The sequence below is a fragment of the Mustela nivalis genome (genome assembly GCF_964662115.1).
Source record: "Mustela nivalis genome assembly, chromosome: 1".
NCBI lineage: Eukaryota > Metazoa > Chordata > Mammalia > Carnivora > Mustelidae > Mustela > Mustela nivalis.
Genome location: NC_139020.1, coordinates 95,287,372 through 95,304,120, shown reverse-complemented (window position 1 = coordinate 95,304,120; position 16,749 = coordinate 95,287,372). Strand labels below are relative to the sequence as shown.

General features: G+C 32.9%; 1 protein-coding gene across 9 annotated transcripts in view; it reads right to left on the bottom strand.

Annotated features, from left to right (window-relative positions):
• The window catches only part of NLGN1 (neuroligin 1), an 837,951-nt gene that overhangs the window by 437,245 nt on the left and 383,957 nt on the right, over nt 1-16,749 (bottom strand). For all 9 annotated transcript variants that reach the window (XM_082688953.1, XM_082688951.1, XM_082688954.1 and 6 more), the window contains one exon: nt 13,166-13,318. In XM_082688953.1, coding sequence (XP_082545079.1) covers nt 13,166-13,318 — 153 coding nt within the window. The remainder of the gene's footprint in view (nt 1-13,165; nt 13,319-16,749) is intronic.

Below are 16,749 nucleotides of genomic sequence, written 5' to 3'. Positions count from 1 at the left end.
GTATTTTAATGAGTGAAAAATGCATAGTGTTCCATTAATAATTTTATGTCGATTCCATCTAAAATTGATGACATTTTGGCTGAATGGAATATTAGGCTAAGTAAAATAATTTTTAAAAGTAATTTTGTCTTTCTTTTTACTTTTCTTTAATGTAGCCACTATAAAATTTAAAATTACATGTATGACTGCATTATATTTCTACTAGACATCTGGTCCAGAAGCAAAGTGAATAGGGAGGTTTCTAAAAGGAATAAAGATTAGGTCTGTAAGTTTTGTAAGATTCAAGACTAGAATAATAGATCAATTCTTTAAACTATAAAAGATACACATATACACAAAACTTTAACAAAAGGTAAAGATATTTTTAACTGGATTTTATAGAGCTTACTGAAACCACTGACATATAGCATTAAGTGCAAATATTACATTGTAATTACCCAATTTTAATTCTATTTCAGAAAAAAAAAAAGATTTTTTGCTTCTGGGTAAAAACTGGACCAAAAGCAAAGGACAGGAAAGAGAAAAGAAGAAGAATATAACAAGTTGATCTTTTTAAGAGAGTGACAGAAAACAACAAATTTGGGTTCTTGATCATATGATTCTATTTTTAAAAAAGAAAATAGTAAATTATCCTCTCCTCTTAAAAAGAGCAGATGATCTGGGCCAGCCACAGAAAAGCTCTTCTTTATAGAAACCTACAGACTCAGTCTTTCCATACTTATCAGTTAACTAAGTAAAATAATTGGTAGTTTTCTCATACAAAACAAATATCCAATTAGGAAATTTACCAATAGGATACATAATAGTGTAGTATGAAAATCCATCTCTCTACATGGCTTTATTTTCAATCTCCCCTGCCCCCACCTTCTCTGAATCTGAAAGATCCCTTTCACTGGATTCCAGTGACAAGCATAGAAGAGGTAACGCATAGGGTAGGTGATTACAAGTAAATAAAACACACGTAAGTATGATGCATGACCAAACTTAAACAACGGGATTTTGGCTGCTTATTTTTAAACATTTCACCATAGAATTCTATTTTTATAATTGTCCCCTAATATAAACTCCCACGTGAGAAAATTCTTTTGAAAAAATTAGTGCTTAGAATACCTCTGATTTCTCTCAAGAACTGTCATGTTTTACATCCCTTCTGATAATGAGAAATAAATAACTCTTGGCAGAGTTTCCAAATCAGAGTGCAAATCATCAACCTAGAAGCGTTTTGAGATTATGTTTTCTTGTCTTTGCCAGATCTTCTCTTTTCTATAGACTTGATTCATTTTTATTGTAATTTTATTGTATATACTCTCGTAACCTGTCACAAATACTCTCTGGAAAATGGAAAGGTAAAAATATGTAAGTTTACTAAATATACAGTTAATTACCTTTCTAAATATCACAATTATACAAATTATGACAAAATATTATTAAGAAAATATGTGGATAGTACTCATTCGCATGCAGAATTGTCTGGGACCGAGGAAAAATTACACATGCCTGATGTCCTTCTAAACATCTTCTAGAAAATAAACCCGAATATGAACTGTAGACTATAAACTGTCTGCTTTTGTAAATATTACAGATGAGCTTTAAAACAGAAGGGTCAAAAACACATTCTGAAAAACATATTTCTTATTGACTTTAGACAGATTCAACTGTGATATATTTCAAGGGAAAACACTACCTAGTTAAGCAATCTTTTTATTTATGTTAAAAGGGAAGAATGCATATTTCTTAAAGCTTATTTTCATTCAAAGTCAAAAAACTTATTTCTAGCATAATTAAATGACAAAAATTTATGACATACTCTTTTCTGCCAGGAAAAAGATGCTGCAAATTATAATGATATTAACACAAATTTTTTTAAATAACTTACTTCTGTTTGAATATGTTACATAGTCTCTTAAGAGAACTGAGTCTCCTAGAAAAGGTACTGCTTTGCAAAGCTCAAATGCAAGAAACTAGCAAATATCAGGACGGAAATTAATATTTCTCTTGGATATGTCTTTCTCAGGAATATGCCTCAGCTCTTCAGAGAAGTTTTTAAATGGTGACTTTGCCCATACATAGATCAGTTGAGAGATATAACTTGTCTTGTATTCGGAAAATTTTTCTAAGAAAAAAAAGTAAATTTATAGTCCTAATTGTTCTGTTAGATAAAATGGGTGGGTATGTGAGTAATCAATAGGCAATATAAGATCTCGCACCCCAACCTCTGTTTGTGGCAATAATTGAGCACCTATAATTAAATTCAAAACAGGTGAAGTATCAAAAGGCAAAATGAAAGAAACTACAAAATTGCTTTTTCCTTGACTTTGCAAAAGAACAACTTCAAACTGAGTTTAAAAACAGATTTCACAGCCCCTTCCATACATAAAACCAAGTTATCCTTTCTTTAATATTGTATGTATTTTAATTCAGACTTGTCTTTCATCACTATATTCATGTTTATCTAATGCCCATGAGCACCAACATATTCACTCATCATATGCTACACAGGAAACAGGATAATGCAAATCATCAAGGTATGATTAATTCAAAATTGCTACTCAGTTTAAAATAAATTACTGTTGTCATGCATTACGGCTTCAGTACCCAAGGCATCTCTCCAGAGGATCAAGGACTTTTTATGCTACTGTTATTGGGGGCCAAGTATTACTACCATCAACAAGACCTTACCTCATCTATTATGGGACTAGACATGGGACTAGACATGAGGCCTGGCATGCACATGGCTGGTACTCTTTACTACCCACATTCTCCACTATCAGTCACTCTTCGTACCTACTCTGTATCCTTGACATGCATATGTATGCTAAGAATAGGACAAAGTGAATTAACTTGCCTGTTTATTGATGACTTTTGAATTAGGTATGCAGAACACTGTGTTAGGCTTAAGGAAATTGGAAAAACAGATTTCTATTTATTTTGTTTTTATTTTCTAGTTTGGGTGGCAAGGCATCTACAATATTAAGCAGTTAATACACACAAAATAACAAGTGGAGTTGGTTTTGTGCATGCAGAAGTGAAGGGTAGGCTGTGTAAGCTGTAGAGGTAGGACAGAAGAAATAGATGAATCCAGCTTGAGGGAATTTTGTAGAAGGTGGGGCAATGGCTAGGCTATGTAGATTGGGCAAGGTGGGTATATTTTGCCACCAAGCAGTTGGAAATGATCCCAGCGGGCAGTGAGGAGGCTGGCTTGATTGTAAGGGACTTTCCAGAAACTAATAGAAGATACAGTTTGCTAAGAAGAGAAGCAACATACTTCAGCAGACCTAAAATGGCAGGAAAATCTGGAATGGGTCCCAGAGTTGGTGAAAAATATTTAGAGATACAGAGCAGAGAAAAATTAAAGAAAGCTGGTGTTCTGTTACATCTTTAAGGTATTTTTAAGGTAATTTGGCAAGTAAGTTTGGGTCTGGAGGCTCAGGGGTTAGCCAGAAAACCTGGTAATCAAGGTGAGTGGCTAGTAGCAACAGGAATAGAAATAAGGAGACAAATATAAGGTGTTTTTTTTTTTTTAAATAAACTGTGTCAATTAAAAATAGAAAGACAAAGGAAAAAGGAACAATATCCAAATATTTATGGGAGTAAATTATTTAAGGAAGAACTTTAGAAAGAGAAAGACATTATAGGGTGTCCTTGCAGATGAAATTGCAGTATATTTTTTAAGGCAAAGTAGTGAAAGTAGATAGAATATCAAGAATCATGGCCCTAGGTCTTGGGAAGGTGGGGGCAGTACAGCTTTGGTTTCATATTGAGGGATCATCAGAGAGAGAAAGGATCCTTTGAAAACAAATTAAACTAAAAAGCAAAATGCAAGCTCTCACTTGGTTTGGAACACACTGGAAAAAATCTGACACTGGGAGAAGATACTTGTATCTCCATTACAAAAAAAAAATCAGTTACACGACTAACTTACTACATTGCATGGCTATTCTAGGCAACATAGGGCAGGTGAGGGCAAAAATCTTCAGTGGTCTCTAGAAAGTCCTACAATTATATTCTCATTCGATAGATCCACTAGTGAAGGACTAGTCACTCCTCTGGGATCCTTTCACTGTGCATGTGTACTTTACAAACCAGTTTTGCTCATTAAATTCAAATAGAGAATTGTGCCTGGTTGTTTGTGGGTGGTCTGTTTGTTTGTTTGTATTTCTGCATTTCTACCACAGCTGCTTGTTTAAATGGCTTATTTGGCTTCTAATCTTGCATCCTTTTAAAACTATTTCAAAATATTTTATCTGTTTTTTAGTATTTAATTTTGTAAATGCATGGTGGGAAAAAACCAAAAATCAAAAAGCCACGACTATGCTAGTGTGAGAGGTACAAAGAAATGTTTCCTGAGGCCTTCATTCTACATTTCACTTCCACAAATATTCTTTCTCTTAACACCCTGATCTTTTTGGAAAGGACTTACCGAAATTTGTACCAATAGTTTTGTTAATTTGTCTAATGTCAATATACCTTATGTCAATATTTCTCCAGAGAAGAAGGATTGAGTCTGATTTTTGTTTTGTTTTGTTTTACACTATGAGCACAGACGACCCCCCCCCCAAACTAATAGGAACCTATATTGGGCACTTATCAAATGCCTCTGAATTATTGAATGAATAAATGAAAGACTGAGTTAGATGATGACTTTTGCTCTGAAAAGGAAACTGAATATCTTTTTGTTTATGGTTTGTTAGTTGCAAACTTTTGAGTGCTGGAAAGTAGTTGTACAATTCTGGATCCAGAAGAACGCCTTGACTAGGAATGAAGGAAATTTTTATTCCAAGTTGTGAGGTCTTATTCCAAATGACTGATCTTAATACCTCAAGAAAATTATAAACCACATACTCTCAACTTCCTCCCAGAACTAATAAAAAACAAACAAAACTTATTTTTAGTCAACTAAGAGCTTAAATAAGGCCATATTAATAACATGGAAAGATAAATAAGGAGACATCATAATACAGTAATTTATTGTGTTCTCTTATATTGGCCAGTCTCTGCAATAATACAGATCATATTGATTCACACTCCTTCAAAGCAGGAATTCAAAAGAGCTCTCCATAATACTGGTTTGATTCATTCCATTATTAAGAGATGTAAGATAATTAGAAGCAAAATAAGTCATTTAAATAAGCAGCTGTGGTAAAAATGCAAAATGTTGGTTTGATTCATTCTATTATCATTCATTCCACTATTGACAAAATTTCTATATTGCTTTTTATATAAAAGACAGATTCCCATAGTCACCTTAGTCAGCCAAGGTTCAGCTGGTCCCTCAATCTTCTGTGAGCAGAGTATCTGCCTTATTCACCTCTACCAAGCATCTCACTTTAATAAGGCACAAGCCATATTTTTTGTATCCATAGCAGATTTTCAATGTTGATCAAAGTCTAGGCCTGCTCAACACACTTTCTGAAATGCAAATCTAAACATGCCACTTATCTGCTCAATGTTCTATCATTGTTTCTCATTGTTCTTAGAAGTCCTACATCTTTAATGAGATTCTGCATGGCCTGCTGCCTGTTTTCAACCTTATCTGACATTGCCTACCCCTTAGTCCAAGCATCCCATCCAAGTTTACTCAGCTCCTTTAACACACCGAACTTCTCTCTTTCTTTGGCGTTTACCCAGATTTTCCTCTGTGCCTAAAACTCAGCCTCACCCTCCACTCAATGACCACATTGGATTAAAACCTGCTGACTGTTTGGATTCACATTAAATCCATTCAACAAATATTTTCTGAACAAATCTCATGTGTCAGGTACTGTTTTAGGCTTTGGAGAGCCAGACTATAATAAATCAAACAATCCAAATATAAATAGGAAATAATCAGGTATGATCAACATAATGCAAAGAATTTTTTTAAAAAAGTACATGACTTGTGATGTGGTGGTTCTTGTTAGATTGGTTGAACATGAATGGTTGCTCTGAGAAGAGATGTTCAAGCCAAGGTTAGAAGGGCAGGAATGAGTCCTAACACAGCTCTGGGGCAGGCAAAGCGAACAGCAAGTATAAAATATCTAAAAAGAGAATGAGTTTCATGTGTATGAAGAACAAAAGTGGCTGGGACTGAAATGTAGAGCATTTTGAGATGAACTAAGATATAGGTACAAGAGGAACAGACAAAGAGATAAAGATACATGATACAGATTTATGAAAGGTTTTGTTAGGTAGGTCAGGGAAGGAGTTTGAATTTTATTTTAAGTGACTAATGGAAAGCCAGTGGAGGGTGGTGAGCAGAAAAGTGAGCTGGTATAATTTACACTGTGAAAAGATAATCTGATTTTGCTGTATGGAGAATGGATTATAGATATGGAGCAAAAATGAAAGAGGAAAATTACAGAAGTTCGAGGAGACTCAGCTGAGTTTGGTAAAGGGGGGAATGGAAAGAAGGAGGCAGATCCAGGATGTATGTTGGAACAATTTAGTAAGAGAAGCTGAACTGGCTATTGAACATAGAGGAGCGACAAATCAGGAAAAATCTACAGTTTTTACTTGATCATCCAGGAGGATGGCAGTGCCAGTGCCATTAGTACAGTATTGTGTTGAAGAGAAGACTGCCTGGTTAGAAGCCTGGCTTCACCACTTAATGCCTTCTGACCTGTATGACTTCAAATAAGTCCCTTAACCTCTCTACTCATGCACTTAAAGAACTGGGAAAATAACAACTCTACCTCATAGGGTTATTGCGGAAATTTAATAATGCCAATAATATAGACTGCTTAAAACAGCTTATGGAATACAACAAATCCTCAATGAGTGCGGCTACTATGATTATTGCTCTTGTTGCAGTTATTATAACAATCTAGATGTGGAAGATAATGAAATACACACCTGTGAAAATTAACATGTTTTAGCCACTAAAGTTGTTAGATAGCCCCATGGAGGTGTTGGTAGGCAGAAGTAGATAAATCTGGGGGCACCAGGGTGGCTCAGTGGGTTAAGCATCTGCCTTTGGTTAGATCATGATCTCAGAGTCCTAGGATCCAGCCCCACATCAGGCTCCCTGCTGAGCAGGGAATCTGCTTCTCCCTATGTCCACCCCCCCACTCTCCCCAGCTAATGTGGGCATTCTTTCTCTCTCTCTCTCAAATAAATAATAAAATCTTTTTTAAAAACAAGTATATAAGTCTGAAGTTTTGAGGAATAGGCAGTCCTGAAGATACAGTTTTGGAAGTCACTTACAAAGAGATGGTATTTGGAGATTTAGAGCATTGCATGAAGTCCCCTGGGGAGACACTGAAAAGAGGAAATGGAAGGGAGCCAAAAATTCTGCTTAACGGCATTTCAACATTTAAAGATGGGGTAAGAGGAGAAGGAGGGAAGGAAGGTGTGAAGGCACAGACAGTGAGGTAGGAAGTAATCCTAGGATGATGCCAAGGACAAGCATGTTAAGAAGGAACTAGTTAACTGTCTCCTACACTACGGAGAGATCAAGTAAGATAAGAACAGAGAAGTGGCCAGTGAAATTAACAAACTAGACGTCCTTGGGAATCTTGATAAAGGCCTTCTCAGTAGAATATAAGAAATTGAAACTTGAATGTCACTTCCTTTGAGAAACCTTTTCTGAGTGTCTAGAATAGGCTAGCACTTGTCATTTCTCTAGTACTTACCATCCAGGTAATTGTAAAGAAAGCTGACTTTGCATTAAATCATTATCTATGTAAAAGATATCATTTGTATAATTATTAATTTAATTTCTCTCTTCCCTAACAGCTAGTAATTTACTGGATGGCAGGGATCATGCCTATCATGTTTTTCACATTATCCTTAATAACTAGTAAAATGCCTGATACATAATATTGCTCAGTTTATATTGAATGAATGGCTACACGAATGTACCAAAAATACACTTTGGGAAAAAAAATTCTTTTAATTAACACATACATTAATTGACGTGCTTACTTTAGGTTTATTTCTAAGTTGGTGGCGTAACTAAATAATTGCTTTTATTGCAAACCACCTGATATCATTTGGGAGGAAGCAGATAAAATAGTGAAAAAATAGTCTACTTTGCCCTGTAGCATTATTTGTCTTAAGTTTCTTTATTCCAAAATATAAACGATATCGCTACTCTAGTAGCTCATTTTAGCAGTCAATCTAAAATTGATTACCATCAGCCCTTATTAAAACCCAGTTGATATAAGATAATTGAGAAAATAAATCTATGGACCAAGTTAACTGTCCATTGCTTTCAATTGGTTTTTAGCTCTATCCTATTATAAGTGAAATCACCAAATATCTTCCTTGAATTGCACTTGCTTAGGTCTTTTGAAATGACATTATAGAAATTATGGGCATTTATTATTATGTCCTTGGCTTTTACAGAGGGTTAATATAAGTAATCATATACTGAGAATATCTGCATTTCCTAATGACATCAAAACTATCACATGGTTTCATATTGTTCATTGTTCCAAATAAGAACAAGCCATATGATAAATTTTGCTAAAGTATACTGATAAAAAGCTGTGCATTTTTTATTGATTTATACGTAACAATTATGAAATTCAATTCACTATTCTTTTTATCCTTCTTCTAGGAAATTGAGATATATATTTATATTCAATATCAATGCATGTTCATGGCTTAAGTTCCTGTATCCTTTCTCTATAGTATATGTACTCCTTTATACAATTTATTTATATGTGTGCTTTTGTCACAAATTATCTCCACTTTTATGAAGTAGAAAGAGTATGAATAAATAAAGGGAAACTGAAAGAAAGTGCTTCTCTCTTCCCTTCAGTTAATCCCAGAGATAAATTGCTTTTCATGATCTCATTCAAATAAAACCAGTTCCATGAAGACATTTTGATTTGTCAAAGACAGCTTGCCTCCATTGTCTACCTCCCAGGAAAACATTAGGAACATCATATAAAATTCGGTATCCTATTATATACTACTCCCAAATATATGGTCACATTTAAAGATTTTTATTTGTCTGTTTTAGGACTTAGAGCCAAACTGAAATTAAAACAATGCAAAAAAAAAAAAAAAAAAAAAGACACAGCAAATACCAAGAATAATGACAAAACATTGTGCCACTTCAGAAGTTAATATGCTTTTCTTTTTAAATCATAAGCATCACCTAGACTTTACAAATCTCCTTGCTGCTAACCTCCTCAGATTCAAATATGGGGAAAAAAAAAAACTTGATTTAAATGATTTAGCCCTATATGGCATTATAAAGTGAGCTAAAGTGTAATTCTTCAAATATAGGCAGATGAACTTCAACTTTTTTTTTCCCCAGAGAGCCACTAGATTATTAAGTACAACACTAGACTCCTAAAATTTGCCAAATCACATGGGTTAGAATTATGAACACATAATTGTCTCTAAAATATCCATATCAAGATAAAAGTAACATTAAACTTCCATCTGATAAAAGTCTTGTTTGCCTAAATTAGTTCTTAACAGTGGTATAAAACTTTCATTTTCTCTAAAAATAACTATTAACTTTATTCTAAATTTAAAGAGGCAGTTGAGACACATTTTTAATGCAAAATTAGTTCATGCATTTTTTTTCATTTTTGAGATTTGAAAACATGTTTGGATAGTTTCTATTTTCAAAACTGTTAATTGCACAATATCCCATCCTAATGGTGAGCAATTTATTTCTTATTTCCTTCCACTTCTCGTCCATAAGCATATATATTTATCCCATTTGCAACCATAATATTCAACATTATTTCCCTCCTTTAAGGGCACATAATCAAAACATTTCTCCCTAAATTTCCATTATGATAGTTTTATTAACTATGTGATATAAAAAAAATAATTCTGTTAACAATTATGTCTTAATGTATTTTTTAAAATTATGTAACAATATGCTAAATAAGAGAGGATGGCGAGTTAAAACTGGCTGAGGAAAGAGAATGTATACAACCAGAAGTGAAAGTCTAAATGTTCGCTGGATGGATGAGCTGAATGAGATACAGTTACAGAGACCGCTCCGACAAAACAGGGGAAGTGAGAGAAGCAGGCAGTGGCCTGTACCCCTTTTCCTTCTTTCAACCTTATTAGCAGCTTTCTTTATGATCACTAATAGCATTTCCAATATTATAATAGGGGTAGTCTATGTCAACACTCTAAAGGAAATCACGAAAGGTCCCAGTTGACCAACTAACTCCCACCTGTTTCTAGATTCATCAGAGCAATACTGTAATAGGAGATAATTTTTCTTCTATATCACTTCTACTTTGCAGTGAACAAAATTTTTTTTCAACATGAAATGCTTTAAACTGGAATCTTGCCTCTAGATAGCTGTATGAATTTTATTACTAAAACATTATCACATTTTTACTTATTGCTAATACAAACAAACAAATAAAGCCTGTAATATTTCTCCTCTGGGATGGCAAATTCAAATCAACATGAATTACATTACCTGTTTCAGACATCTTGATTTTTTTTCTATCAATCTTCAGAGAGCAATGGTCTTGCAATTAGACAAATTGTACATTGAACCCCCAAATTCATATCCTTTACACCAAAGCATCCAAATCAAAACATAGCTCAGGATTTCCTCTGTTGTGGGACCAAATCTTACTTTCGACTCTTTTCCAGCACTCGCCCAAATGAAAACTAAACAGCAATACATTTGGATCCCATACCCAAGAAACCTTGGCTTACCTTGTTACTGTTATACAAATTATTAACAACAGCAAGAACCCTATAGTCTATTGTTGTCAGATGAGCTGTTGTTCTGGTTGTGGTATACCTCACATGCAAAGTGTGCTGAAACAAATGTTTCAATAATTTATTTCTCATGAATTAATTCATTTAAATATATTTCACAAGGCCCAATACACATTTGAGGAACAAAGTGACCAGATACATACATTTCTTCCAGAACTAGTGTTCCAAAATGCACCTAAAAATGTTCACTAGCAGAGTTTTGTACTTTATCATATTGAGAGGTCTACAAAGGACACTTGGTCTTTAATGCTGGTTATCAGGATATGATATGTTTAAGAGCAACAAAGGAGCAAACTCTAAGGTAAATCCTAAATTACAGTAGAGCAGAACAAATATTGAACTATTACTGAGAAAATCATCCATCATCAACACCAACTCTGCTTGCCATTATACAGACCAAGCAATTGACTGATTTCTTCATTTTTTAGTTATTGAGTCTATTCTCCTGCAATTCAGTCATTCAGGGCGTGGTATTTAGGGATAGAATATGAACATAAATATAGGATTCAAATTGGATTGAAGTCAGGCCCTTGTTAGTTATACATAAAAAATGGGCTTTATTTTTAAGGTTTGTTTATTTATATTTATTAAAATTTATATACTTTACTAAAATAAATATAAGGTTTATATTTATTTTAAGAAGCTTTATTAATGTAACAGTTCATTTTATGGAATCTTACTTCATATGAATACAACTTCTAACAGAATGAGGCAACATAAGAAGGTCTGACTAAAAGACTTCTTTTGATAAAATAAATACATATGATTAAGTGGATGGTCAAGTCCTTGAAAATACTGCTGTACAGAATGTGGCATTTAATTTTAAATTTTCAATTGGCAAACTAGTCACCGCTTCAGGATTTTTAACTCAAAAAATTCAGAAAAATATGAAAATAATATTAAAGCCACTAAGCTATAAAGAATACTATAATAAAATTAAATATATTAAAATATTGAAAATTCTCACTTTAAAGTCTTGCATAAAAACCAAAGGACAACACTGATATTTAAAATTAAGAAGATGATTATGAACATCTCTTCATACAACTTTCCAATATACAGTTTTCATTGCTGGGAAAACATTCATGCTTGCCCACTGAAATTGTAAGAACATCTGAAGCAATGCCTGATCAGACACTATTTGGAACTAAAGTGTACTTGAAAAATGTTACAGAAATATTTTACACCTACATTTGCCATAGTATATCCATTATCCACCATATTCCAAATTCAAAATAACAAAGTAGAAGCATAAAAGATTTCACTTTGCATTGCTAAAATATCTTCTTCCCCAAGACATACAAACTTGATCGACAAAAGCTACTGCTTTTTTTTTAATATCTTAAGATTGACATGAAAATAGGCTTATAATTACATAGAAGTAACTAACACTGAAGAGGAAAAATAACTGCTCCTCAAAGACCAAAATATATGATATGAACAATTACTATAAAGGAAAACATAAATTCTTTTTTAAAAATCTTTCAGAGATTAAAAGTGTTAGGTGCGCTTTTGTTGCAAATAACAGCATAAATTATACGCCTTTAAAAAGTATATAGTATGTGATAAGATTCTGAAAACAATTAAGATTAAAAAGATGAAATCTTTTATGATAAATGGTACTCTGTCAGCAAATATTCTTAACTAAAATACCATAATATATGTGTCTTATTAAATTATAAAGTAATTTTAGTCCCATAATTATGTCAATACTATAAAAATAAAATTATACAAGTAGGATATCAAGTTTACCTTTTAATAATGGGTTATTACATAAAACAATATGCCTATTTCAGAGTACTTGATATTTTACAAATAATATTTCCCTATATTTTCTTCAAAACCAAGGATACCCAATTTGACTTTGTTTTACATGAGTATACATTATTGACTTGAACTCTTTATCACCTTATAAAATCAATGTTTTCCAAAGCAAATAATTCACTGTAAATACATTTAGACAAATATTTCTAATTATTACCTGACAAATCTTTGAAAAACCCAAACCTATACCAAAATGACAGAAAATGTTTTCACAAAGCCAGTCCATACACATATTCTCGAAGAGACTTATAAACTTGTTTTTTAAACTCGTGTCAAATTTCAGGCAATTTCATGGCATTGTAAAAAAAAAAAAGGAAGGAAAAATTTGTCCGGGGACAAATTCTTCTTTAGAAAGGCCCTGGAATTGTTGCCTTTCACAGATCTATCAAGTGAAACCAGGGAAAACATCACTCAACAATGTGAATAATTTCACTATCTTTTACCTTCAAATTTTAAAATCCCTACCTGTCTTCCATCAAGTAATTTGTGAACGCACTTACAGAATTTATTAAAAATATCAAAAATTTTGGTTCAAAGAAAGTCAACAAGCATAGACATGAGTGAAACAAAGCAAAGAAAACAAAACAAATAAAAACAAACTACCACATACTTCATGGATTAATGGTGAAAAGAAGAGATTTCTTACCAAGCACCCCAAGTCGATAGTTGACTGTGATGACGATCACATTGCCATAACTTGCCAAGACACTCCCATCATATAAATTTCCAGTACCTTCCATATATGAGCCACCATGGATATACACCATCACTGGTTTGGGACCCCCACTGTCCCGAATATCTGAAAAACAAATGGTTGGCAATTGTCCTTATCCTCAAAAAACATACATAATGAAGCAAAGAATACATTTTCCATTTTAGGGACAAAAGAGAATGATTTTAATATAGTTCTTCAAATTGCTGTTTTGTTAAAGTGTTTCTTCAGCAACTCATATTAAAGCTACTGTGAAAATAGCAATAGGTATTCACTGTTTTCTAGCCAAAAATTTTGTTTAAAATTATAAACTGAATTATAAAACTTGGACATATTGAAAATGGGTGTGAAGTTTAGTGCTTTTTGATTGATTTCTAAAGTGACTGTAGAACAAAAAGGAGGAATGACAATGGGTCTTAGAACTAGTTTTTTTTTTTCAATGTCATAGACCTCATATGGAATTTATGAGCGATACGCTAAGGACAATGTTATCACTGCTATTGTGAATAAAACACTCTGGTTCTCTATTTCTTATTTACCATAAAGGTTTTATTGAATGCATCATAATTATATTGAATAATTTATGCTCTAATTTGTGAACATAATTACGATACCATGTTTTAGGTTCCAAAAGTTTCATTTCACTACTTAAGTATCAACTGACAGATGAATGTTTAGGCTGTATAGTCTGCACTTTTGTTGTTGTACATAAGGTACTGTCACTTCAATGGTATTTATTCATTAAGTCTGGGTTATCTGCTCACTCCACCAACCCCGCCCTCTGGAAGAAGAAAACAAACTAAATTTTTCATCTCTTTGTGTAACTCCTGTACTCTTCCTAGTCCCATTTTCGCTCTATGATTTTGTCATGTAGACATAAAATAAAATACAGCTAAGACCAGGTATAAAGTATCCAATTTTAAGGATGATGTTAAAGTGACTTTGACAGCTCTGACTTTTAATCAACTGCATTTGCTTTTCTAAGACACATTCCCCAAATTTTGTAATTTTCAATAAGGATCTAGAAATAATGTATAAGGGAACCATAAGATAATTTTAATTGGTATTAAAAATGCCCTAATTTCTAGAGAGGTAGGTACTTCACTTTATATTGGCATGGTTTTAACTAACTAGTATTAAAATATTATATATGTATGTATATGATTATGAATACACACATACACACATAGAACAGTAATGTCCTATTATGTCTTTTACCCACAACTGAAACTAAATTAGATTGAGTGTATTTTCTTTTTGTTAATGACAATATTAAAAAACACCATTTAAAAGTGTAGATTTGTTCCTTTGTTTTTGGCATTTTTTATCAAACTTAAATTTCCTACATCTTTGCAACTGAGGTTTCAGCTTTCAGAATAGACTAATATAATATAAACTCATTGAAAAATCTGGTGATTACTTAGATGCTGCTTTACATTTCCTATGAAAAGGTGACTAATATAAATGCCTCAACTTTTCTACTGCTATAATAGTGATTTCCTTAAACTAAAAATCCTTTTAGGATCAGAAATGGCAGCTCAACTCATTTGTCCAGATTTGCAAGTTAGGAAAACAGCTCACTGCAGAATTCAGACTTTTTTAAAAGCCTATTTTAAATTTAACTTAATACCAGTATATAAATTTACCATAATCCCCTCCTTCCTTTCCAATAGTGTACTTGAGAAGAGTGTCTTATTTTTAAGTGGTAAGAGGAGGATACTTTGACATCAAAACTATCCATTAGACACAACTACATTTAGAAGGAAAACTTAAATTTATTTTCTCCTTAAATCCTTAGGAGGGAAAATGGTATTCACTCATTTGTAAAGATGTGGGGGCTTGAGGAGATGTTACGCTTACACAGAGAAAACAATCCTTTTGAAATTTTTAACTATCTTCCATTTTTAAATGTCTGTTTGCTATATACGGTTTTAGCTTATTTTCCTAGGATGGCTGGCACCGAAGAAGCAGTAATAAATTATTAAACTGAAATCATTAACTGACTGTTCACAGCAGACACTGTACTCTGCTAATTGTATGCTTGTAGGTAGCACAGAGGGAGGCTGTTTGAGAATTCTTCTTTAATTAAAATTACATAGAATTACAAAGCACCAACTGTGAACTGTAATGAAATCTTGGTAGAACCATTCTGTTCACCTGGAAAACAATACAGGCACACATTGAGACAACTTGCCACATTTTATACCTAATAACAGAATGAAGTGGACATTGTCAGGAAACACTGAAAATATGACAATACATCCCACGAGATTTTTTGAGTGGTATCTCTTTATTTTTCTTTGGAAAAGTTAGACTTGAAAGAATTACGAATAGTTTGGGCTGATTCGAATTTCCAATTTGTGTTTTCAAATCTCTCAAAGATTTCAACGTTGTCTAAGAACTTAATATATCAAGCAGTTCTTTTCTGGAAAGTTATGTATGATTCTAGTCCTATGTTCTGAACAATATTTCTTTTTGCGTGAAGTAATCGTGAAGCTTATGCTATATCGGGTAATTATCAAAATTTGAGGGGCGCCTGGGTGACTCAGTTGGTTAAGCAACTGCCTTTGGCTGGCTTAGGTCATGATCCCAGGGTTCTGGGATCCAGCCCTGAGTCAGGCTTCTTACTCAGCAGGGAGCCCGCTTCTCCTTCTGCCTCTGCCTGCTACTCTACCTGCTTCTTTCTCTCTCTCTGTCAAATAAATAAATAAAATTTTTTAAAAAGTCACATTCATGAAAATTACCAAATTTTGATACTAATTATCAAAATAAGTAAAATTCTTGCATATAACAACCTTTAAAATTGCTAATAAAGTTTGGAAAGATGTCATATTTCTATTACAGGATAATTGGAGTTCTATTTATGATAGTGTTTTTATCACAGGGGTCTATCCTAGACTTTATTTTCTTCATAGTATATAGGTCTTTTTAATATAAATATATAGTAAATAGTTTAAATATAATAATAAATAAAAATAGTGTAAATTATATCTATATTTACTTTTATTTTTAAAAGACAGAATCTTTATAAATAATATATCAGATAGCCTACTATTGAATACCATCTGCTAATGTCATCATTTTAATAAAATTTTAAGGAACCATTATGTCTTTGGTGCAAATGTATTTGATGTACTTTAGTAATTTATGATGAACTTATTAGACCCAAGTCATCCCTCTAAATCTTGTCTCATGTTTCTCTCTATAACTAAGGTGGATTTCACCTAATATTTTTGATTTTACCTAAGCAGCTGCTACTGATTTTACTAAAATCAAAACCACTCTCAGAGACTAAAACACTAGTTCAGGTACAGTAAAAATACAAAAGTTCATAAAACATGTTTATATTTTCTGTTATGTGCATTTTTTAAGGCCTTACCAAGCATCTAAGTCTCTGAAAAGAGTGGATGGTAAAGGGAGAAGTACTACACTGATGGTTATTTAGGGTAGGAAAGTATGTAGTTTTTCAAGTTAAAAAAGTAATAGACTTGGAATCTGAGTAGATAGCTCTATTTTAA